Source organism: Periophthalmus magnuspinnatus, chromosome 10 (assembly GCF_009829125.3).
Source record: "Periophthalmus magnuspinnatus isolate fPerMag1 chromosome 10, fPerMag1.2.pri, whole genome shotgun sequence".
NCBI lineage: Eukaryota > Metazoa > Chordata > Actinopteri > Gobiiformes > Gobiidae > Periophthalmus > Periophthalmus magnuspinnatus.
Window position 1 is genome coordinate 34,231,205 of NC_047135.1, and position 25,967 is coordinate 34,257,171.

At 40.2% G+C, this 25,967-nt stretch overlaps 2 protein-coding genes across 2 annotated transcripts in view; both read left to right on the forward strand.

Annotated features, from left to right (window-relative positions):
* Nucleotides 1-1,187: 1,187 nt before the first annotated feature.
* On the forward strand, nt 1,188-15,356 carry trim105 (tripartite motif containing 105). The gene is made up of 7 exons (XM_033974360.2): nt 1,188-1,271; nt 1,631-1,946; nt 5,930-6,025; nt 12,400-12,633; nt 13,832-13,845; nt 14,008-14,123; nt 14,290-15,356. Exons 2-7 carry the CDS (start codon nt 1,659-1,661, stop codon nt 14,844-14,846), a joined length of 1,305 nt encoding a protein of 434 aa, XP_033830251.1. The 5' UTR covers nt 1,188-1,271; nt 1,631-1,658; the 3' UTR covers nt 14,847-15,356.
* A 4,078-nt stretch (nt 15,357-19,434) lies between these two features.
* flt4 (fms related receptor tyrosine kinase 4) overlaps nt 19,435-25,967 on the forward strand; it is a 65,033-nt gene continuing 58,500 nt past the window's right edge. The window contains exon 1 of the mRNA XM_055224790.1: nt 19,435-19,638. Coding sequence (XP_055080765.1) covers nt 19,581-19,638 — 58 coding nt within the window. The 5' untranslated portion in view covers nt 19,435-19,580. The remainder of the gene's footprint in view (nt 19,639-25,967) is intronic.

The window sequence follows — 25,967 nt, forward strand, 5'->3', positions numbered from 1 at the left end:
AAGAAGAGACGCCCAGGACTAAACCAGGACTAAACCAGGACTAAACCAGGACTAAACCAGGACTAAACCAGGCCTAAACCAGGACTAAACCAGGTCTAAACCAGGACTAAACCAGGACTAAACCAGGACTAAACCAGGACTAAACCAGGGCTAAACCAGGACTAAACCAGGGCTAAACCAGGACTAAACCAGGACTAAACCAGGGCTAAACCAGGACTAAACCAGGACTAAACCAGGACTAAACCAGGACTAAACCAGGACTAAAGCAGGACTAAACCAGGACTAAACCAGGGCTAAACCAGGACTAAACCAGGACTAAACCAGGGCTAAACCAGGACTAAACCAGGACTAAACCAGGACTAAACCAGGACTAAAGCAGGACTAAACCAGGACTAAACCAGGGCTAAACCAGGACTAAACCAGGACTAAACCAGGGCTAAACCAGGACTAAACCAGGACTAAACCAGGGCTAAACCAGGACTAAACCAGGACTAAACCAGGGCTAAACCAGGACTAAACCAGGACTAAACCAGGGCTAAACCAGGACTAAACCAGGACTAAACCAGGACTAAACCAGGACTAAACCAGGACTAAAGCAGGACTAAACCAGGACTAAACCAGGACTAAACCAGGGCTAAACCAGGACTAAACCAGGTCTAAACCAGGGCTAAACCAGGACTAAACCAGGACTAAACCAGGACTAAACCAGGACTAAACCAGGACTAAAGCAGGACTAAAGCAGGACTAAAGCAGGACTAAAGCAGGACTAAACCGGGACTAAATCGGGACTAAACCGGGACTAAACCAGGACTAAACCAGGACTAAACCAGTTTATATTCTGCACTTTTCTCCTTTAATGTTGATTTTATAATGATAATTTATGTTTTGATATGTTGTATTGTGATTTTAATGTCTTTCTCTGTTCAAATTGTGCTTTACAGATAAACTTGTTTTTCTTCTGTTTTCTTTAGGGAAAAACATTTACACAAAACAACAACATGGAGGGAAACAGTAGATTTACTTTACTTGGCAGGAAAGAGGAAGAAGAAACTTGGAAAATGCAACAAGAAACATGTTATAAAACGTGTAATTAATTTATGATAATGTTTAAATCATCTTTATAGTGAAACAACAAAGGACCAATCAGACGCTTTGGCTGTGGCGCATGCGCAGTAGCCGCTCGCTCTTTGGTTATGTCAGAAGCAAAGATCATCCGGATGGACGCACTCTGAAGTATTTCTGCACATTTGACTCCTCAAAACAAACACTAAGTAAGTCCCCCAAAGTCTAAAACTCTTCTTTGTTGTCCTGCTTGTGTATTTTGTGCGTTTTGACCTAAAATCCTCACGTTTACAGCGCGCGCGCAGCCTGCGCCAAAACAAACCCCCAACGTGATCAAAAACTGTTTAATCTGCGCATACCTCAAGTCCCGTGGTCCAACACCTGATTTAAACGATTGTGGATGTTTCCCCACGTCATATACTTGTTTATTTAGTGTTTTAAAGCGTGGGGATGATCACAGGTGAAAGTACATGTTGTTCTTTGGTCAGCTGACTCCGTGCCAAAGTCACACGGGTGCGCATAAGTTTCTGTTTCTTTCCAATTGTCCTTGTTCTTTTTGTGTGCACAGGTTTTTTTCAAGAGCCAAACCCTTCTCTATGGCTGGTGCTGGTGGTGCTGGTGGTGGTGCTGCAGCTGGAGGAAACCTGCGGGAGGAGTTGACGTGCGTAATCTGCTATGACCTGTTCAAAGAGCCCGTGGTGCTCGCCTGCATGCACCGCTTCTGCAGACCGTGCATCACCAGGTACTGGAGAGGGACCCAGGGGCCTGTGTCCTGCCCCCAGTGCCGCAAACAGTTCCACAGCACGCAGCTCCAGACGGATTACCTGGTGACCGCCATGGTGGAGAAGGTCCGAGGCTCCTGCTCCTTCGTCAAGAACCAGGAGGTAAAGTTTAACAGGGTGGAAGTGGAGGAAGAACCAGAGTTTTTGGAGGAATATTTGTATGGAAATGTATTTAGAACTGAAAAAGAGCAAGCAAACGTGTTCACTCCTACATTGATTTGTCCAGTTACAGATTTAAACGTCGTCTTTTGCGATGGATCTGACCTGGACGACTGAGGAATCGCACAGATATGTAACTAAACACATTTTCTGCGTGATCCCTCAGTCGTCCAGGTCTGAGCCACGGCAAAAGAGAAATAAAACTTCTCAATTGGACAAATCGTTGTAGGAGATAAGACGTTTGGCTGCTCATCCAAGCCGCTTCTTGAACTCAACGATAACGACAACATTGATTTGTCCAGTTACAGATTTAAACGTTATCTTTTGTGATGGATCAGACCTGGACGACTGAGGAATCGCACAGATATGTAACTAAATACATTTTCTGCGTAATCCCTCAGTCGTTCAGGTCTGAGCCACGGCAAAAGAGAAATAAAACTTCTCAACTCGACAAAATCTGACCAGAATCCAAGCCGCTTCTTCAGTTCTGACCTGAAGAACTGGATGAGCAGCAAAACGTCTTCACTCTTACAACAATTTATCCAGTTGACAGATTTAAACATCGTCTTTTGCGATAGATCAGACCTGGACGACTGAGGAATCGCACAGATATGTAACTAAACACATTTTCTGTGTGATCCCTCAGTGGCAAAAGAGAAATAAAACTCCTCAATTGGACAAATCGTTGTAGGAGAGAAGACGTTTGGCTGCTTCTTGAACTCAACGACAACGACATCGTTTTGTCCATTTGACAGATTAAAACTTCGTCTTTTGTGATGGATCAGACCTGGACGATCGAGGGTTTACACAAAAAATGTATTTAGTTACATGTCTGTGTGATCCATCAGTCATCCAGATCTGTAGCTGTAGCAAAAGACGACGTTTAAATCTGTAACTGGACAAAATCTGACCAGAAGTGAAGAAGCGGCTGTAAGAATGTTCATTTCTGGTGTAAGCGTCAAAGAGGAACAAGAGACTGAAACATAAAATCAGAAGGTTTAATAATGTTCTACACAGGTAAAGTGATCGATGAAGCAACAAACTCTCAGGAAACGATAGAAACAGAGTCCTGAGACGTGCACGTTGACAGTTTTTATAGTGTTTCTCGGTGTATGTGTGTGTAAGGCGGGTCCTCTCCTGCTCTACACGGCGTTACACATTAAGAAATATTAATCAAAGTCAAACAAAGTGAGTGTTTTATAACCCTGTGAGCGACTGTCGGCCATCTTGAATCTTTACCAGTTTGTGAGCGTAGAAAAATAAATAAAAGAACAAGAAATATTCAGCATGAACACGAGATTTATTCACTCAAAAGCTTTAAAACGGTGGTAGTTCAAGGGTCAAATATGTCTCCATGTAGAACAAGATTATATTTTTATATTGAGGGATTGTTGGTTTACATTTTAACTTGTAACTTTGAATGAATTGTTCTTATAATTCCTCAGCGTTAGTAAATCAAGATGCCAGTTTGATTTAGCGCTGCACTGCTAGAAAAACCTTAACTTGGCAAAACGTTGTAGGAGTGAACAGATTCTACTTCTCTTTTTAGCTACAGAATATTCAGAATACTTTAATACAATGTGACTCGGCGTAAAAGTATTCAAAGTGTAGTGAAAATTCCAAACAGCTTGAGTTTGTTCTGCATCGTTTTTGTTATTTTAGAGAAGGAAAAACCAGATGTACAAATTGTAAGAGCTGTTTTTTTCCTCACAAATTCCGTGAAAATCAAAGCCAGAACTGCGTGGTCAAATCCCGCAAAGTATTCCTTTAATTTTCTAAAAATTACTATAATCTGAGTACAACCAAATGAAAGAGTAACTGTATTTTTACTTTATTTGAATAGATTCTTTTTCCAGACCAAGGCGATGTTACTGTGACGTGTAACTGTACCAAAATACTCAATATTAGTACTCAGAATATCTATTTTCTTGACTTGTATTCAGTTACTTTCCAACACTGCTTGTACCTTCCTCTTCCAAACAAATGCGTTGATGTTTTTCTTAGGGATTTGAGCTTTGCATAATTATGTTTTTTTATTTTTTTATTATTCTTTTACTTATTTATACAGCGGGACCCAAGGAGAATACTTAAGCTCTTTTTCACGGACGCCATGTTTAAAATACAATACAAGCAGAAAAACAAACAAAACTAAGTCCATTAAATCATTAAAAACAGGTGTGTGTGGATACAAGTTCATCACCAGATTATTAAATTGCGATTGTGTCACTAAAGTCTCCAGTTTTGCTTTTCTTGATTCTATTTTTATGAAGCAAAACAACTAAAACGACTCTCCCCCGTCTCATTTTGGGAGCGGCTCGTTTTATAAAGTCATGTGATCTGGTGTGAAATGTTCCCGTATCAATGAGTAACAAACCTTTACAAATTTCATACATTGTTTTTTTTTTTTTGTATTTATTTTGAGCAGAACACTATGTATAAGACGTCAGTATGTATTCAGTGCACTTTCTTATTTTTTTTCTTATTTAAGCAAAAATAAAATAAAAAATAATAATGAAGATGATGATAATACACAGAAACAAATGTGACCCTTTACAAATATTTCATACATTTTTTTATTTTTGTTTTTATTTTAGGCAGATTAATGAACACAAACTATATAAGAAGTCAGTGTACATGTGTCCAGTTCACTTTTTCCACTTTTTTTGGTATTTAACCTTGAAAAGGAGTGGGAAAATAATAGTAACGATAGTAATAATAATAATGATGATAATAATAATATTTAATTAATAATAAAAATAATAATATTTAATAATTTAAGCTTGAAAAGGAGTGGGAAAATAATAATAATAATAATGATACTACTACTAATACTACTACTAATAATAATACACAAACAAATTGACCCTTTACAAATATTTCATAATTTTTTTTTAAATATTTGTATTAATTTCGAGCAGATTAATGAACACAATATATATAAGAAGTCAGTGTACATGCGTCCAGTTCACTTTTTTCACATTTTTTTTCTTATTTAAGCTTGAGAAGGAGTGGGGAAAAAGAAAACGTCGTAAATCCCGAGTGTCAGGTGCATTTATCATCACTGTTTAACTTCACATCTGTATTTATTTAACACCAGCTCCACCTTTAACTCCACTCTACGGGGTCAACCTGCTGCTCGGAGTAAAGTTCACTCAACACAAACTTCTCCTTTATGGTTATTTTAATGTCGTCCAGCAGTGAAAAACTAAATTTTATTGATATTATTATTATTATTATTATTATTATTATTATATTGTTGATGGTCACAGTGAATCTCCCTGTTTGAAGTGGCCATGATTGACAGGTGAATTAGCCAATCAGGGACATGCATGGTCCATCCGTCCATTTTCTTCTGCTGGGTCGCGGGGACAGCAGTCTAAGCAGGGACTCGCACACTTCCCTCACCCCAGACACTTCCTCCAGCTCCTCCAGTGGGACCCAAAGGCGTTCCCAGGCCAGACGAGAGACGTAGACAGAAAAAATAATGAAAAAAAAGTATCACGGGGCTGAAAAACATCACGTATTTCTGCACAAACGATGATATTTTATTTGTAAATCACAGGTGACCAATGAGCTTCTTCGTTTCACACGCGTCACTGGAAAAAAGGATCTGATTGGACGCTGAGGCTCCAAAAAAAACTCCAGAGAAAGTTTACTTTGCATGCGTACATTTTGTTTTTTTTAATGTATTATAGATTTTCGTCTGGATACCGTGGTAATTCATTTTGATAAACTTTCTTAAATCATATTCGCTCACCTTTTGGCATCCCGTAGCTCTTTGAAAGCTTAATGATTACCTAATTAGCCACGTAATTAAATTTGCCATGGAGTAATGAAAGCGTTTTGGGCTCAGTCAGACCTCGCAGAGAAAAGAGCGCTTTTGTTTTCACGTCACCCACTGCTTTGGATTCTCTTTTGTGTTACAGAAACAAGTGCAGGAGGCTTTGGACAGTCACCGGCAGAAAAGAGACGACATCATCCGCGTTATCCACAAAGACGAAGACAAAAAGCATACCATACAGGTACTCTCCCCCCCTGGATCCCAACGAGACCGCAGCACTTAACAGATAAGGGAACACGCCCCTCTCTAATGGCTGTTTGTGTTATATCACCGAGCAGCTACAGGTGTTATGATATTTTCAACATAATGGGTCCGTGTTTGGGTGTGGCTTAACTCAATAACCGATCATGCGTTCTCCTTATTACACAATCACGTAAAATCTCTCACTAAAACTGTAGAACTTTGAATACTTTTACGCAGAGTTGCATTATATCATAGTGAAAACTCCATGCAGCAGGGTTTGTTTTGGTTCATTTATGTTATTTTAGAGAAGAAACAATGGTCCACACACACATTGGAAGAGCAGTGTTTCTTTTTCACTGATTCTGTGCAGTTCAAAGACTAAATTGCATCATCAAATACCTCCAAGTTTTCCTTTGTGTTCCGAAAACCACCAAAATGAAAGAGAAACGCAACCGTGACGTCACCCTCCAGCCAAAATGAAGCTCGCAGGGGGGGGTTACGTTCTAAAAATAACCAGCAAAAGACGAAATCCGCGACGTTTCAGCTTTATTTTTTATTATTCTCTATGTTTTTGTCTGTAAAACCCCTCACCACACACTTTATACACTTTTCTCACACAGGCGTTAACATTTTCTCACATTTCTCTCTCGTTTAAACTCTCTCAAAGTTCAAACCTTCGTAGGCGTCTTTGTCGGTGCAGAACGTTTCATCGACATTGTGGGTTTTGTCGGGGAGAAAGCAAATTGCAAACGTACAGCACTTCAGAGTCACACTGAGATCCAACGTTTATGTAAATTTGGCTCACGCGGTTGTTTAGCAGGGAGCAGGCAATTAGTAACGCTGTTAGTCAAACCTGCCTGGAGCTACATTGGCAAAAGAAGGCGCCTGATTTGTCTGTTATTAATGTTCACATCTTGATTTACAGACACAATAGTGAAATAAAAACCCCAGGATCATGTAGAGGGTTAATACGAACATTTAAGAGCAAAATGAGTCTGACAGCAGCAGGTACAGAGAGGACATGGTTTTAAAAAAATAAAAAATAAAAAAAACAAACTCAAAATAACCAAAAAAAAAACCAACTCAAAATAAAAAATAAAAAAAATCTCAAAATATCTAAAAAATAAAAAATAAAAATAAAAAAAATAAACAAACACACAAAAAACTTAACACAAAAATAATTATAAGAAAAATAACAAAAAAAACCCAAAAACTAAAAAAAAACCCCCAAAAAATTAAATAAAAAACAACAACTCATAACTAAAAAAATTGAACCCCAGAATCATGTAGAGGGTTAATACGAACATTGAAGACCAAAATGACGAGTCTGACAGCAGCAGAGACAGAGAGAGAATTTGAGCATTTCATTTGTTTATTCATTTATTCATTTATTTCGAGCATATTTATCAGGTAAACCTAAAGCACATTTCAAATATTTGTTTGTATATATCCTTGAAAAAGGAGTGGGAAGAAGAAAACTTATTAAATCCCACCCCTATTTTCCATTCGGACATAAATGAAATGCTTCGTTTAATCCAGAAGTGCGCACAGGTTCACTTCGTATTTGGAACGCAGCGTCTCTCGTGTTAGTTGTGTCCATTTATATAAACAGTCTTTGACCAGAAAACAGTGGCTCAAAACTAGTATTCAGAATGTGTATTTCCAGTGCACGTGTTCAGATATTTCCCAACTCTGCGTCTAACTTCCTGTACGTCAGCGCTGTGCAGTTAATGCCGGTTTGATCAAATCTAGATCTAATCATTTTAAATCATCAGTGAAGCTTCGGGTTTGTTCGACTTCTCACTTTTGGAGGAATAACTTTGACTTTTAATCAGTGCAATTTAAGAAAAAACGTTCGTCTTGTTCATGTTTATAAGATTTGAGTTCAAATTTATGAGGAAAAAAAATATTGAAAGCCATATTTATACTGATACTGAAACATGAGCTGGTTCAGATATCGGCTTTCAAATATCGGTTGTGTCGATATTCTGGTTTGACATATTTATTAATTGATGTAAAAACACTGCTCTTATTATTACTTACTTATTACTGGTCATATTTGGCCCAGAAATCCTCTTGATATTTGAAGAAAGTACAGCACGAAACTCGAAAAAAATAAATAATAACAGCTGCATAACACGTTTGGATCAGTTTAAGCTTTTTTATTTTAGTTTAAAGGAAATAAATGCTTTTTTGTGCAGTTTCTGTGCTGAAATCGCGTGTCAGGATCAGTATCGAATCTGAGAATGCTGCATTGTTGCATCTCTAATATTTATTTTCTTATTTTAATGAATCAACTTGAAACTTGTGATCTGTCAATACAAGAGGAGCGTGAATAAACCTGATAATAGTCATGATAATCTCTATTGTTCTGCATATGACAGATGGAGCAGTCATTTTTGAGGGTCATTATTTCTCGTAAGTGTTTTTTCTTTGTTCTAGTTGGAGTTTTTGGTTATTTTTTCCGCAATTTGATAAGATTTTAGCTGTAGACGATTGAATTATGAACTAAACCTATACAGTCTGATCACTAAAAACCCAGGGAGACGTCCAGACGCAGATGACACTTTTGAAATTCACAATATTTTTCAGAACTTTTGGACAAACCATGTTCTTTTTTATTTTTATTTTTGCTGCTTTATAAGTTTTGTATGTCTGCAGAAGCATCATGTGTGTGGAACGTTATGTAGAATTGTGTAGTAAAGAAAAAAGTTAAACAGAAACACTGACTCACAGGTTGGCGGTGCGATTCCAGCTCTTACAGATGAATACTGCTGTTTTTTCCTTGGGCAAGACACTCAACCCACGTGTATGAATGAATGAATGAGTGTCTTGAAGATGGAAAAGCACTATACAAAACAAAAAAACATGCCCATTTACTGTGGTTACTTATTTATCGTGGGGGTCACGTTTTAAAAATAACCCGCAACAGGTGAAATCTAAGTATCAGCTTTATTTTTTACATTATTCTCTCTGTTTTTGTCTGTAAAACCCCTCACCACACACTTTATACACTTTTCTCACACAGGCGTTAACATTTTCTCACATTTCTCTCTCGTTTAAACTCTCTCAAAGTTCAAACCTTCGTAGGCGTCTTTGTCGGTGCAGAACGTTTCATCGACGTTGTGGGTTTTGTCGATGGAGAAAACAAATTGCAAACGTACAGCACTTCAGAGTCACACTGAGATCCAACGTTTATGTAAATTTGTCCGAACACATTCTGTACTGGACAGGAGACACGGCACGGAGGAGACTGATGGACAATGGTCTACAGTCCAACAGCCAATCAGGACGCACGACACAATGGTCTACAGTCCAACAGCCAATCAGGACGCACGACACAATGGTCTACAGTCCAACAGCCAATCAGGACGCACGACACAATGGTCTACAGTCCAACAGCCAATCAGGACGCACAACACAATGCACGTTCAGACGATGTAAAAAGCATGAAAAATTGCACTAAAAAACTCCGCCAGACCACGAAAGATGAACCACGATATAGTCAACAACAATCACTCACATGATTTTTGTTTCCTAAAGTCGAATTACTAAAGTTTTGCAGCTCATTTTTGCAGATTTCATAAACTTTCTGGGAGATACTTCTGCTTTAAGTGTGAAACTGTGATTAAACTTTTAACATATCGTCCGGCTCTGCATTAAAGTCTAAGCAGATTGTACGACACAGCTGGTCTGAGTCAGTGTTGACAGAAACAAAAACATCTGATGCGTGGCAGATGGGCGATAAAGGCAGCACATGCCCCGGTGCTGAAGGAGGGGAAATCTTTCTTTACTCAGACATTATCACTGTTTGATGTTCAGATCTTGGGGTGATAAGCCTCACACTTGTTTCTATGTGTTTTCAACCAAATATGATTCCAACTAAAGGTCAGTTTTTGAGGGTGTGACGAAACAAAAGTGCCTAAATGTACAGATAAACTAAAACTAATCCAAACAGTTCATATATGTCCCATCTCGAAATGATTAAGAGAAGTGCAGATCCAATACCGATTTCAATACTGTGTCAATCGATACCACTGCAGAGACTTGGTTTATACAAAAATAAGTGACTAGTTGTGTCATAATTATCACTATATCGACTTTTCGTTCAGTTTATGAAAGTTGTAACGATATTTTTGGGGTCAGTATTTATCCTGTCTACATTTTCTTTGCATTACTTGGAAATTTTGGGTTATTTTTTGGCAAAATTATAACATTTAAGCCCTTTAAAACGTTGAATTATTAACTTTTCTGACTTGTTACAGATGCAAATTGAAGTACTTAAGTGTTTAATTCTGCTGCAGCTCATGATTTTTAACAGTATTGTAGATTTAGAATAGTTTTTGTGGTTTAAATCTGCTCTTGGGGTTTTGTGTCGGTATCGAAACGGTGCATCCCTGAAGAGAAAGTGATAAAACCTTGAAACATTCTAACAGTTCTGGCCTTTTGTGAAAGTGGAAAGTGGTGGTTTTAGTTTCTTTTGAGGAACTTTGTAGAGCTGGGCGGTGTGCAGCGGTGTAAGGTCACGAAGTACAAGTACAAGTAGTAAAGTACTGGACTTAAGTTGAAATTTGAGGTATCTGCACTTCACTTAAGTACGTTTTACAGTGGATACTTTTTACTTTTACTTCACTACATTTGAGAGCAGTATCTGTACTTTCTACTCCACTATGTTTTTGAACAGGACTGAAAGTAAAAGTACTTTTCATATGATTTTTATTTTTTTATTTTTACCATGTTACTGACCAAAGTTTTCGAGTTCAAGCTTCGACTTTGAGCAAAACAAAAATAAATACACAAAATTCATTAAAAAAAATAAAGAAATTGATTCATATTTTTTACTGTTGACCAAAATATGTCTCATTTTAAATCAATATCACTGCATTTAACAACTTTAACACAACACTTGATCAAATCTGTGTGAAATACTTTTACTTTTTACCATTAAAGTACAGTTTTTTTTTTCAGTACAAAACATAACAGGACTTGAAGAGACAGAAACAGGCAAGAAAATGATAAACCTGGAACAAAGCAAAGGACAAGAAACAATGAGCTTGGGACGGGTCGAGGGGGCGGGTCGAGGGGGCGGGGTCTTACAATGAGCTGATGTTTTATTATTTCGCAGGTAAAATGAATGAATGAGTTTTGACATTCAGTTTCAGGGTTGAGTCTCTATTCTCTTTTATTAATTTTTTCCTTTTCCTTTCTTCCCTTTTTTCCTTCCTTTTTCTTTTTTTTCCCTTTCTTACCTTTTCCTTTGTCTCTTTAATGAATAACTGGATAACCGGATGCCTTTAACGTTCCACGATATTAAACTTGTGCGTCTCCATGGAGATAATTGGTCATATTTCTAGACGTGACGTTACAGGTCTGATCTGTGGAGGTGGCTCAGTTGGTTAGTTCAGCGTTTGTCCAGTGAGCCGAAGTTTGGCGGTTCAAATCCCGCTCTACGAGATAAAGATCAGTGGCAGAGCGGTCGGATCCTGCAGGTTGACGGTGCGATTCCAGCTCCCACAAACGAACGCTGTCATTGCGTCCTTGGGCAAGACACTTCATCCACCTCATGTCTGTGTGCACTGGTTCCTTGACATAAAGAGCTTTGAGCACCGCTATATATAAAAATATGACCCTTTTTCCTTCCTTTCCTTCTTTTTTCCTCTTTCCCTTCCTTTTTTTCCTCCGTTTTTAAAGTACAGTTTTAAACACGTACTTAAATACTTTACCTTAAGTAGATTTTTTCATGTGACACTTTTACTTGAGTAACTTTTTACCTCTGTATTTGTACTTTAACGCACGTAACAAAACTGAGTACTTCATCCATCACGGGCAAAATCAATCAATCAATCAACGTTTATTTATAGAGCGCTTTACAACACTCACTGTGACCAAAGTGCTTTCCAGTAAAATCAAATAAAAAAACAAGTTAAAATCACACTAAAACAGTAAAATAGGAGGATAAAATAAAATAAAATACACTAATACAACATTACTAGGTGTTGAAAGCCAGTCTGTTTGAAGCCTGGATTTAAATATGACACAAACTAATCCCTTTTACACAGACAAATAACTTTCATTACAGTTTCCTGAACATAAAGACGACGGATCAGTGTGAAAGTCTGAAATCTGCTCCAAACCACATGTTTTTACTGACGGAGGATTAGATTAAAAAGACCCACAGCAGCGTTAACAATAAGACATGAATGAATCTGTATCTTCATTAAACGATTAGCACAGCCCGACAGCTCCCTGCTAAACATTTACACTGTGTTCTAGAAGTAATTTTCCATTAAACATGAAGAAATCGAGTAACTATGACATCTCACGATACGTTTTAACCCTCAGAACTTAATCAAAACTCAAATCTTACTGCAGAGACTGTCCGCCGATCTGGAAGCACACGTGCGCGCCGAGTTCAGAGCTCTTCACCAGATTCTGCAGGACGAGGAAGACTACGCACTCGAGCAGCTCAAAAGAGAGGAACAGGAAGAGCTGGAGAAGGTCCTCCATCACCTGGAGCCCACGGAGAAAGCTCTGAAGGACCTTGAGGAGAACATTAAAGTGCTCGAGAAAGCCAGCAGCCCGAGCGAACAGCCCACTCTGACCCAGGTAAAGAGCAGGCTTCACTTTGCGACAGCCATTACCTGTAAAATGTATGAACGTCTCCAGGGAGATGTGCAAACGCAGATTACACTTGTTTCTTGCATCTGAAGGTCACAGTATTTTTCATATATACAACGTTTGAACACATCTCTTCATTCAGGGTTTTATTTTCTTTATTTTTGCTGCTTTTTGTGTTTTGTATGTGCGCAGAGAACATCGTATGTGTGAGGGAAGATGCATAGAAAAGAGGGAAAAAATGTAAAATGGCTCAGTTGGTAGAGCGTTGACGGTGCGATTCCAGCTCCCACAGATGAAAACTGCTGTTGTGGGCTTGGGCAAGACATTTCAGAATCAAAATCAGAAGACTTTTATTGCCTTTGTCAGTGAACACAACTTCACAAACTAGGAACTTTCTTTGGTGATAAAGTGCAAAATCAAACACATAATAATAATAATAATATAAAAGAGTAGAAATACAGCTATTTTAACCTCCTCCTTATTCATTTCTCTTATTTCTTTGGGCTGATTGGACCTGATGATGTAAAAACAAAGAATTATCTTTTCACATTATGTAGTTTTTGAGAAAAATTATGTAAATGTCCTTATATGTGGACATTTTAATCATTTTGATAAAACATTTGAGTAATGATTTGCAGAAACTATTTATTAAGACCCTGAACAAAGCAACATTGGTCCTGAGTAAAAACAAAATGAGAAACAACAATTGTACCTCTTGGAACAATGTGTCTCATGTGAAGAGCTGCAGACAGGAGCAGGAGACATGTGACTTTACAAAAAAATAAAAAATTAAACATTCTAAACTGTTGAAAAATGTCTAAATTGAATATATTTCCATTGTTGCTGTTCTTCCTCTTCTAAAAATGTGCATTGTGGCCTCGACAACCCAAAATGTGTTGTCCACATATGAGGACGTCAGGTCTCAGGAGGATAAATACAAATAAAGACATAAAGTTAAAAAGATTTGATTAAAAGTGAAATAGTCATAGAGGTAGATATATACAACATCTTACCCCACGTGTGCGAATGTGTGTGTGGTTTCTTAATGTAAATCGCTTATAAAAAAGTGCCTTGAAGGTGGAAAAGTGCTATATTTAAAAAAAAAAAAAAAAGTGACCATTTACATGATTTAACTTCATTAGAAACAACATGATTTTTCACATGTTTTTTTGTTTCCTTCCCGCAGCTTCCTCCGCTCCGGTAAGATTCTCTTTACCTATTGATTTAGTGCATGTGGCATTTATACCTCTGTCAAATATTTATCTGATCTTAGGTAGCCTATTTATATCCTCCTCCATTTGTCCTGAGAACAAACGACCCACAGAGGCTGGGAAATGAATGTTTTGTTTTTGTTTGTGACAGGCCATGTGTCCAAGTGGAATTGGCTCCAGACTTTGATGCAAATGTTTTCAGCCTCAAATATATGGCCCCATTACAGTACATCACGTGGAGGAAGATGTTCAAATCTCTGAAGCCAGGTAATTTCCTCTGTGCGTGCCTCATTAGTCGGCACTATTCAGCTGAAAATGAAACCTGTAACAATAGCAGTATTTAATCACACGATCACAACACTGTTTAATAAAGATGCTAAAGAGCTCCTTTGCAAATCCGCTATTGTTAATTTGCTAATTATGTCACCTCCAGGTCCTTCCCCATTAACGTTTGATATCAACACGGCACATCCCAGCATCGCCATCTCCCCTGACAAGACGCTGGCGGTTGAGAGCGTTACTCCGATTCCTTACAACGCGCATCAGAAGCGTTTTCTCCAGTGTGTCAACGTACTGGCGACGCAAGGTTTCCACACGGGACGACACTACTGGGAGGTGGAGATGGGATCCAAACCCAAGTGGGACCTGGGAGTGGCGTCTGAAGCGGTGGACAGACATGCTCGCGTTAAGTTGAGCCCCGAAAATGGCTACTGGACGCTCCGGCTGCGAAACCAGAGTGAGTATTTTGCGGGGACACAGCCCTGGTCACGACTGCACCTCAGCTCCCCCCTGCACAGAGTGGGTGTGTTTCTGGATTGTGAAGATAAACGAGTTTCTTTCTACAATGCTGACGATATGAGCCTCATTTATTCATTCACCAACGGGCCTCGGGGAAAGGTGTTCCCCTTTTTCAGCCCGTGTATCAGCAACAGCCCGAAGCCGCTGCCCATCCATCTGCTTCACCATCCTGCAGCCGCCTTGTCTGGGTAACGTGGACCAAGAGCTGCACGTTCACACATTGACCAAAGACTTTTCTGGATAATTATAGGCCATCATGTTTTCTTAAGAGATTCTCTGCTGAGTGGAAATGTGCAGGCAGTAATTTGCACGAAAATAAAGCATTAACTCTAACGAGGAAATTTATTTGAGGGAAGGAGTTTTTCATTTTCAGAAACACTTAATGCTACATCACTAAGAGCATCAACTTGTATTTTAGCAGCATCACATATTTAATCAGTTTATATTTGCACTTCTGATTTGACTTTGACTTTCTTCTAAGTCTTAAATCACCACATCATTATAAGGAAATCAGTTGAAATCATTTAGATCATATCTGTAATTGTTTGTAGCATGTATCATTTTTCTATTTCTTTAATGTATTACTGTTATACAGTATTTTTTAAGAGGGTTTGTTACAAAAGAGCCACACTGGCACATTCAGTGTAATCAGTTAATAGACTGTAAATGTGTTTCTAATGCCAAAAATAAAGCCAATCACATTGTGAACATCACAAAGCAAAGCGTCTGATTCTTTTTGCAGCTGTGACACTACAGCACATAGACGACCCCACTTCATAAAACCAAGGATGTTATTAACAATCATCAAAGTGAACGGACCAGCTCTGCGCTTGATGAGAGTCCAAAGTCATTTAAAACATGTGACAGTGGAAGACCATGTTTTGCACCTGGACTGAAGCTTGTGAACACATCAGCCGTCGTCTGACATTTAAACAGCACAAACAGAGTTTTTGGTTATCTGCACAAACACACCGGAGCCAGCGTCCTGTTTCCTCCTGCCAGGTGAAGGGTCAGATAAACATGTGGCCCCCGGGGCCGACTGCAGCAGGATGCTGCTGCCTCCTCTGCTGCTGCCTCTTCTGCTGCTGCCTCTTCTGCTGACTGGAAAGTGTCACAATCAACTGCACCCAAATGACACGAGAACTTCCTGCAGCCTGGCAGGGCGGGTGTGAAAATGCAACACTGAAGCAAACACTTTAATGTCTGGAGTTGTGCAGAGGATTCTACACTCACCAAACAAAACAACTGGACCGAAGATAATGGAAACGTCGATATTTCTCATACAAAAGCACTCATCAAATTTAATAAGAGGCGCTGGATGATATTATGAGCAAAAGGGCAAATCTTTCAACATTCTGGCTCTTCAGGCTGCAGCAAACTGGAGAAGTAAATGTGAAAGTTCTACAGCCTCGATTCACAACAACAACCAAAAACGATCTGTCCAAAGTGGCACACGGGCATGAACTTGACCACGAGTAAAATAGGCTGGACCGGTCCACATCCGATGGCCCGCGGCTGTGGGCCATAATGTGCTTCCTGAGGATGGACCGGATGAAGCTTTGACACTTCAAGGACAGGGCCTTGAGTCAGTGCTGTCTCTGTGGAGCCAGCAGGATTCACACAGAGCAACAGTCCATTGTTTACTAAAACTACTGTTACTGTGCTAGTGTTTGCACTTTACTCATTTATATAACAATGGTGCCATTTAATTAGCTCAATACTCATTAATCTCCCATCTGAGGGCACAGCGGACCAACTACCAGGAGAACACTTTAATTACAACGTTTGATTAGTGCAGCGTTTGCAGATCTTTAGGGCGATATAGGAATGTACAGGGTTTGGTTCTTGCAAAAATAACAGAAAAATCCACTTTTGAGCAGCGGGCAACAGTAGAGACATTGTTTATACCACAGTGAGTATCAGTCTTCACCAATCACCAGAGTCACAGTGAGAGAAACTGATGATGAGTAACAAAGTACAAGTAATAAAGTACTGCACTTAAGAAGCATTTTTAGGTGTCTGTACTTTACTTAAGTACATTTTACAGTGGATACTTTTTACTTTTACTTCACTACATTTGAGAGCAGTATCTGTACTTTCTACTCCACTACATTTTTAACTGGACTGAAAAGTAAAAAGATTTGAGGGGTTATTTTTAACATGTTCATGACTAAAGTTTTCGAGTTCGAGCTTCGACTTTGAGCAAAACAAAAATAAATACACAGAATTTATAAGAAAAATTAAGACATTGATTTGTACTGCTACTGTTGACCACAATGTCATTTTTCAAACAGTACTTTTACTTTTTATCCTTGAAGTACATTTTGAAATGCGTACTTAAGCAGATTTTTTTCACATGATACTTTTACTTGAGTACATTTTTCCCTCTATCTCTGCAAAACAATAAAACTGAGCACTTCATCCTCCACTGAATAATTCTCTTAAGTCAAATTCACTTCTATTTTCCTTCTAAAAGTGGGATTTTCACCTCTTTTCTGTCTTTTGTTGGTAAAATTGGGCTATAAAGACTGAACAAAGTGAAAAATGTGCCTGTTTCAGAGGGCGACTGTTTTAGCTTTGTTCTTTTCAATTTCATAACAGAGCAGCTCGGTTACAGCAGCCTGGCCTTTCACACTTTGAGCTTTTCCTGAAGATGAGCGAGGGCTGGCACGGCTCGCGCGGCTCGCAGACATCATCTTTGGGATTAACTCCACTCGGACAATGTGTCAGGACACACTGGTTTGACCCTGAACTAAACACAAGTGTGGACAACTTTACCAACTCTCCAGACTCCAGCTGGAGCCGTGATGTGAGCGAGTCGGCTCTTTGAGCGAGTCGGCTCTTTGAGCGAGTCGGCTCTTTGAGCGAGTCGGCTCTTTGAGCGAGTCGGCTCTTTGAGCGAGTCGGCTCTTTGAGCGAGTCGGCTCTTTGAGCGAGTCGGCTCTTTGAACGGATCTACGTGAACGGTTGGAACCAGATCTAATTTTTTCAATAGAACTGAACTTTTTCTTTCTAATTTGTGTCCGGCCCTCCAGACTCCAGCTCTCTAAACTCCAGCTCTCTCTCTCTCTCTAAGCTCCGGCTCTCTAAACCTCGGCTCTCTAAGCTCCGGCTCTCTAAACCTCGGCTCTCTAAACTCCTGCTCTCTAAACTCCGGCTCTCTAGACTCCGGCTCTCTAGACTCCGGCTCTCTAAACTCCGGCTCTCTAAGCTCCGGCTCTCTAAGCTCCGGCTCTCTAAACTCCGGCTCTCTGACTCCGGCTCTCTAGACTCCGGCTCTCTAGACTCCGGCTCTCTAAGCTCCGGCTCTCTAAACTCCGGCTCTCTGACTCCGGCTCTCTAGACTCCGGCTCTCTAGACTCCGGCTCTCTAGACTCCGGCTCTCTAGACTCCGGCTCTCTAAGCTCCGGCTCTCTAAACTCCGGCTCTCTAAGCTCCGGCTCTCTAAGCTCCGGCTCTCTAAACTCCGGCTCTCTGACTCCAGCTCCGGCTCAGACTCGTTCGTTACGTTCCTCCATCATTTCCTTTGTGCTTTGAATCAACAGGCCGTCCGCCGATAAACTGAAGGGAACACGTTGATTAAAAACACTTTCACAAATTAAACAAATGTTCTTATCTTGCAAAAGCAGGAGCCATATGGGAAATAATCACCATCATCTCAGGCTTTAACAGGTACAAATGCAAAATGTAATTAAAATCATAAAAGACTTTCAAACAACATGAGGAATAAACCAAAATGAAAAACAAAACGCCACGTACAAACCTGTAATCATTTCATTATAATTTCCAAATAGACACGTGGCTTTAGTACTTCATTAAAATACATCATGGGCCTCAGAAAGAACATTTTATAGATTAATTTCTGCCACAGTCGTGATTCAATAATAAGCGACGTGTTGAAAGCCTTATATGACACAACACTGACTCACGTGAGCTTTAAGTCATGTTTTAATCCTGTTTCCTCCTCAAAAACAGACATGGAGTTGCGTTTTGTCGACATCTCCAAACCTCAAAACGCTCTGTTCCACCTTGTGATGTCATGAAGTGGCAGTTTTCATGTTACCAGCTCCTTTTTACCTTTAATTCAGTCGAGATAAGCGGCTGAAATGCTGAAATGATCCAAATGATTTTAGAAATGAAGGTGTGTGGAGTTTTAAAAACACAGCGGAGCACTTCCTGGATTAGCACTTGATGACATCACAAGGTGGAACAGAGCGTTTTCTGTCTTAAATCTGCAGGGTTTGTGTGTTAAACGTGTGAGAATGAAACAAAAAGCACAACTCCAGGTGTGTTTGTGATCAGAAAACAGCGGAATATGGACCTTTAATAGAGAATATGTAAAGTTCTTATACTATAACGCACATTGCAGTAATCCTGGTGTGTCTGTGTGTTTTTATTCTAATCAAATACTTATTTTACTTTTCTAGACTCATTAAATCCAGCTGAAATGTGGATACACCTCCCCCTGTGGCTCCTGCAGGCCCCACACTAGATCCGCTCCTGTATCAAACTTTCCCACATTGATAAAAAAAAAAAGAAAAGTGGATTAAGACTTGTCCAAAACGTGGAAGAGTCCCGCATTCACTCCCTTTCTCCCCGAGCGTTTTCTGGACTGTCCGGTGGGTGTGCAGCAGTCCGCGTGTGCACAGAGCGCTCGAGTTACCATCTGAGGAAAGGGAAATCATTGTAAATCCCATTCAGGCCGCACGCATCCTCTGGACAAACGGAAAAAGACGCGTGTGCGGGAGAGTCCTTTTCCTCTGCGCTCGGAGCTGATCTGCTGGACACTTTTCCTCCAGGCGCCAAACGAGCACCACCTGAGTCTGACCTTTCCAACGCGAGCACGCACAGAAAACCACACAGGAACTTTTTAATGCAAAGATAAAACTCGTTATTTTTGTGCAACACTGGACCCGAGAGCTGGAGATGAAGACAGGATTGGCGCTTTTCTGTCGGACTTGGATGGGACTTGCGTGCGCATCAGGTGAGCCAAGTTTGGCACAACACTGACCACCGTGCGTAATGCGTAAAACCAACTTTTCTGCTACAAAACTGATGATTTTTGGATCATTCATGTTAGAACTGTCATGTTTAATTGCATTATGAAGCCAACTTTCAACTTTAATTGGGCTAAAGTTGGCCCTTGCTAATGAATTTACCCTCTTGTTGCAGTCTAATTGGTTGTTTTATGAGAAATGATTAGATATTTTTTCACTTTTTTTCCTGTGAAAGTGAAAGAAGGTAAACTAATTGCTGATGGAGTGAGCTGTGAGAGTTGGTGCTGATACTTGGAGAAGTATGCAGGCTACATCATAGTGGGAGTCTGGTTTAAAGGGTCACACCGGTGTAAATCTCTTAAAGGGAGTGTCTTTAACTTATCTTGTAATGTAAATCATAGGCTGGAAGATAAACCCATGGCGTAATTAAGTAGAGTGGGCTTGAGGATGATTGCTGATTGATTGTAGGCTTCAGTAAAGGCTCCTGTGGGTTCATCCAAAGACAAGGGAGCGTCTGCATTTGTGAGGTTGCAGAACAGCTGTTTATAAGGAACAGGGCATATTTTCGTGATGGGCCTTTGCCATATGGCTGGTCACATCAGAACTCCAGCCTCGATACATGGCTTGAGTTTCATAAATATGAGCTGTAACGACTGGCCCCCATTAGGATGCATAAACAAAAGGCAAATGCAGTTTTAGCCTAATGCTGCGTCTGTTTTATATTCAACTGTTTAACTGCGGATTATAATTAGTTCTTCATTTGTACGTTCGTTTTTGTGAACTGCTTTTGCACATTAATGGCGGTAATAGCTGTACAATTATAGACACGAGACATTTTATGGTAGTTTCTGTTGAGATTACAGTGAGTTTTTGTGTCCTTTTAAAAAAAAAAATCATGGTTTGTTTGGCTTGGCTTTGGCACAGGTCAGGACGCTTTGGGTTATCGCGCTGACTTTGGCCTCTTCAGTCCTGACATTCTTGGTTAAGATCTGGTTAAGTCTCGCTTCACTCCATTTGAATTATTAAATTATTGGTTCTATTATTATAAAAATGGATCTATTGCAGGTAGATGCACTTTTGGCACTAAAAAATTGCACGTTAGAGATGAAACGATGGGAGTTTTTTCAATTCAGGAAACAAACGTATGACTTTTAACAGTGGGTAGATCTTTTATTTGTCTTAACGATGCTAAAAAAACACATTTGAAACTCTCAGAATCTTTCAAATGTCAACGTTAGAGATACAGTCTTTGTCTTTATCTTTATTTATACAACCCAATAAGAGCAGTGGGGGTCTCTCTTCAATGTTGGCCCTTTTTTAAAACACAATAAAACCAGAAAAACAAACTAAATAAACAAGTATACAAGCCCGTATAAAACATTAAAAGCAGGAGCAGGTGTGTGGATAACAATTCGTGTCCAAAAGTTGCGATTGTATCTCCAACAAATCCAGTTTTCCTTTTCTTTGACGTGCACGAGCTTCGATATACAGTACGCTAATAATGCTAAAAACGCTTTTCGAAAAACCTCTACGGACATCATCAACATTTCAAACTCCCCCTGCGCGTTCGTATCGTTTCAGCTGTCAAATGTTAAATATATAACTTCAGTTCTAATCAGTATGTATATCAAGTGTTGCGTAGTAATTTCCCCGTCATTCACGCTGACAGGACCTGGGACCCAAATGCTCCACTTTCTTTGACGTACAGAGCTTTTATATTAATACAGATCTTCGTTATATCTTCAAATAATCGTGTGGGGAACTGCTGCCTCGTTACAAAACCGTCTTGAGTTCTAAATCGGAGGAGCTGATTAAAAGCTATCGTCGATGTCGTTCGCTAGCAGTGCATTCTCTTCTCTCAAAGCTGACGCGGTATCGGTTTAAGGGTCGTTACTGCTGTTTTAGGCAGGCAGCTCCGTCAAGATCGTCCCAGAAATCAGACAAAACGTGGGATTATTTTCGTAGCGGCGCTTTTGGAAGTTGTTTTTAGCCCACAACAGCTCGAGAGACGACCTCACAGGACAAGACCCGGCTCCTGCCCTTAAATATCTCGGAGAATAGTGTTCGTTGTGCGAAGGCCTCCACTGTGAGTTGTCCAAATAAATATCGCTCTTTTCTACCTCGCTCATTACCAGTCCAAAAGTGCCCTCTCGCTCGCTCAAGCCAACCTCAAATATCACCACCGCTGACTGATACGCTCTTTCAACGCCAGGAATCCACGCCGTGAGCCAAGTATGTGTCCGGATTGGCGTTGGGTGCGGACAAGAGCCATCTGTGGTATTTTTGTTTTCATATTTTGGACTCCTGTGCCCAGTATTAAGAGCCCAGCTACTACCACTAACAGCGATGGGACTTTTGGCTCTTTTACGGGATCCGAATCTTTCAAATCTTTTCAAAGAGCCGTTCAAAAGACTGGCTCTTTTAGTGTTTATTTATTTGACAGGAGCGAATGTGAGAACTTATTTAATCTATAAACTAATCACAGAGAGAAACAAAAGCTTAGATGTGTTTAAAAACTGAGAGTGGGAGTGTGTTTGCCCTTTGGAATTATTCAGAATCTAAATAACCTTCAACTGCAATAATAATAATCATTAAAAACTAACTTTTATTACGATGTTAAATGTGTTTTTTCGTGCACAAAGCTGTCACTTGTGTTGCCCGGTGCTGGTTCAGTGTTAATGAGTGTGAAAATACAGACAAATTAGACAGAAAAAGGTTCGGCTCTTTTAAAAAATGAGATCCAGCTCCACTCGTTCACTTAAGGAATCGTTCAAAAGAGCCGGCTCTCTCTTGAAACTCACATTACGAGTTTGTAGAGCTGTAATCCGCCGCTCAAGTCCCTATATCACTGTAAGGACGAGCGATTAGTGCAGCTTAAGCCGCATTGGCCTTGCGCCCTCTGTGAGTGGACCCCGGGGGGCTGGGGGTCGGGCCCCGGGGGGCTGGGGGTCGGTCTCCGGGGGGCTGGGGGGTCCCCGCTGTGTAAATTAAATGTTACACCCAGCAGACACACTTGTGGTTTAAGCCCAGTGCATTTTTCTCTCTCCCAAATAACATTTCAGGTGTTTTACTCTGAGACTGAGAGGATTTGAGTTTCTTCACACTTGTCTGACCTTTTCTGCTTCATGACCTGATAATGGCTCGAGCCCGGAGCGCAGGAATCTACAGTTTGTAAAAATAAATAACATGCTGTGGCTAATTGGAGACTTTGACCAAGTGCGGTTATCATAGCAACATCTCAAACTAGATTTTAATACTAAAGAAAATGGATCAATACTCGATAAAATAATGTAGTTTCTTTGAAGTGCCCATGTTACGCTATTTCTCATTTCTGTTCTAATGTTGTTTCCTCGTCACAAACAGACCTGGAGTTGTGTTTTGTTCTTCCCTCAAACTGAAAACGCTCTGTTCCACCTTGTGATGTCATCATGTGGTGATACAGGAAGTGCTCCGCTGTGTCTTTTAAACCCCACACATTCATTTCTAGAATCATTTGGTTGATTTCTGCTCTGGAATCGCCACTTATCTCGACTGAACTAAAGGTAAAAGGAGCTGTTCACTTGAAAACTACCACTTCATGACATCACGAGGTGGAACAGAGCGTTTTGAGCTTTGGAGATGTTACAGACGAATAATAAATGTGTGAATGAAACAAAACACAACTCAGCTCAACACAATTCTAAAACTAACCAGGAAAAGTTACATTTTATCCTAATTTAAGTTATTTTTTAAAGTGCAAATATATGAGTTTAAATACTAGTTTTAATATTAATCTGTATCTAGTTATGACAGATTTTTTGATAATCCTAAATTAGAAAGTAGCAGAAACTGTAAATTACAACAAAAACATAAGCGAAGTCAGGCCCGTCGACAGAAATTTGGGGGCAAGAAACCTCACATGAGCCCCGCTTTAATATAAATGAATAGGAAGAGGGTCTAAATCTGGGCCCCTAAGACTCTGGGGCCCTGGACAGCAGACCCGTTTGTCCCCCCTCTGTCCACTCTCCTGGCTGAAGGTAATACTGTATTGGATTGTCCTTGTAGAGAAAGTTAAACTCATCCTTCAGTGTGGCTTGGGTAATCTGTCAGGAGCAGGGGGCCCTTGGCTGAAACAATCAAACGAAAAGCTAAAAAAGAAAAAAATAATCTTGTTTCCTGTTTTATCTTTGATTTAAAGTTCCCACATTACGCTAAAGTGACGAATGTGAGGTTTAAGTCACGTTCTAATGCTGTTATCGCCTGAAAAACAGACCTGGAGTTGTGTTTTTTTTCCGTTCGCGCACTTTATCATTAGTCCAAAGCTCAAAACGCTCTGTTCCACCTTGTGATGTCATGAAGTGGTGTTTTTTGAGTTAACAGCTCCTTTTACCTTCAGTTCAGTCGAGATAAGTGGCGATTCCAGAGCAGAAATCAACCAAATGATTGTAGAAATGAAGGTGTGTGGAGTTTAAAAACACAGTGAGGCACTTCCTGTATCACCACACGATGACATCACAAGGTGGAACAGCACGTTTCAGCCTAAATCTGCAGGGTTTGTGCGTTAAATATGTGCGAATGAAACAAAAAAAACAAAACACAACTCCAGGTCTGTTTGTGACGAGGAAACGACATTATAACTTCCACCCTGGACCAGTTCGACCTTCAAAACCTCCAGTTGGTGGCGCTGTATCTTCTGCGTCGTCGCCCTGTGGCAGTAAACGCTCCTCTTCCTCGGAGTCTTCTTCACATCTGCTCCTTTTTCGTCGATGTCTTCCCAGATGTGAAGAGCCGTCCGACAATAGAAGATGGATTATGGTTCAGTGAGGAGCTCGTCGTCGTGTTGCCTCTCCTCTCGCCGCGTTGCTAAGGAACAAGCATCACTTACATATTAGTCCAATTTGTACGTTTTTATTTCTTGTTTATTCTGAGGCCACGGCGGCAGCGGCGAGGACGTCTCCACCTACGGCCGTGCCATTAATGCCATTTGGATTAAGAGCTTCAGCGAGATTCAGTCATTTCGAGTTGTTAGTGATACGCTTAGGTCTTTTTAACCCGGAGCTTCACGGCCAATCCTCCAGGAGCTGTATAAAGTCGCATTACGTAACTTTCCTACTTGTCTCCATACATTACTCCAACATTTCTGTCCTGGCTTTATCTAATTCCAAGTGTTTGTTTGTTTTATTTTTAGTGTAAAACAGGGATTCGTATTGAGAGCAGAAACGCCACTTCACAAATCTGACCTGCTTGTTTCCATGGATATAGATGCGTTTAATGCCACACCATGCGACATTCCAGGTAACGCAACAACGGCACCATGTAGACACGAGCACGGTGGTGTTACTTCCTCTTTAAGTTCATGAAATTGACATTAAAAGTGTCACGTTTTGGTATATTTAAGCTGAAATTAAAGCAGATAAAGTATATATATTTATAGCAATACAGTGGTTCCTCGTTTATTGCGGGTTTTACGTTCTAAAAAAACCCACAATAGGTGAAATCTGCGACGTATTATATCGTTTTGCCGCTTTAAAACCCCTCACCACACACTTTATACACTTTTCTCACACGGGCGTTAACATTTTCTCGCATTTCTCTCTCGTTTAAACTCTCTCAAAGTTCAAACCTTCGTAGGCGTCTTTGTCGGTGCAGAACGTTTCATCGACGTCGCGGGTTTTGTCGGGGAGAAAAACTGCAAACGTACAGCACTTCAGAGTCACACCGCGATCCGACGTTTGTGTAGATTTGTCTGAACACATTCTGTACGCAAAAAAAATCCACGAAACTGCAAAACCGCGACAGGCGAGGGACAACGGCAATACAAAAGTGGCGACAAACGCAAGCTATAAACTGGTCTTTTTCCTGCTTTATTTCTCCAAAATCCTTGAGAAACTGTTGCGAAAATGTATATTCAAAGTGTTTTATTAGTTTTTTTTTTAAATCTACACAAAAATACTCTATTTCCCAGCCCTATATCCACCTCTACCTCTGCAGTTTTAATAAGAAAAGTCCTTTGGCCAAGCGCGAGGAAATTGCTGCTTCCTTATCCTCAGGGACCAAATATTTGACCTGTCACTCCCACCCCCGACTTTGCCCCTTTTCCACGGAAACTTAAGCTGCCATTTTGGTTTAGCTGACTGGGCCAAGTGTCTTATTTATGACCTAAATCATCGGACATTAAGTAAGAGGCGTAGTAATGGGGCCCTCAAAGCCCTTAACACTGCGTCTTTATGAGCGCTGTGTAAAACTCGCAGCGGGGTCGGGCTCGTCCTAATCCGTGACACTTTAACTCACGGCTCGCCCACGGAACTGTCATCATCAGCACTCGCCCGTTTATGCA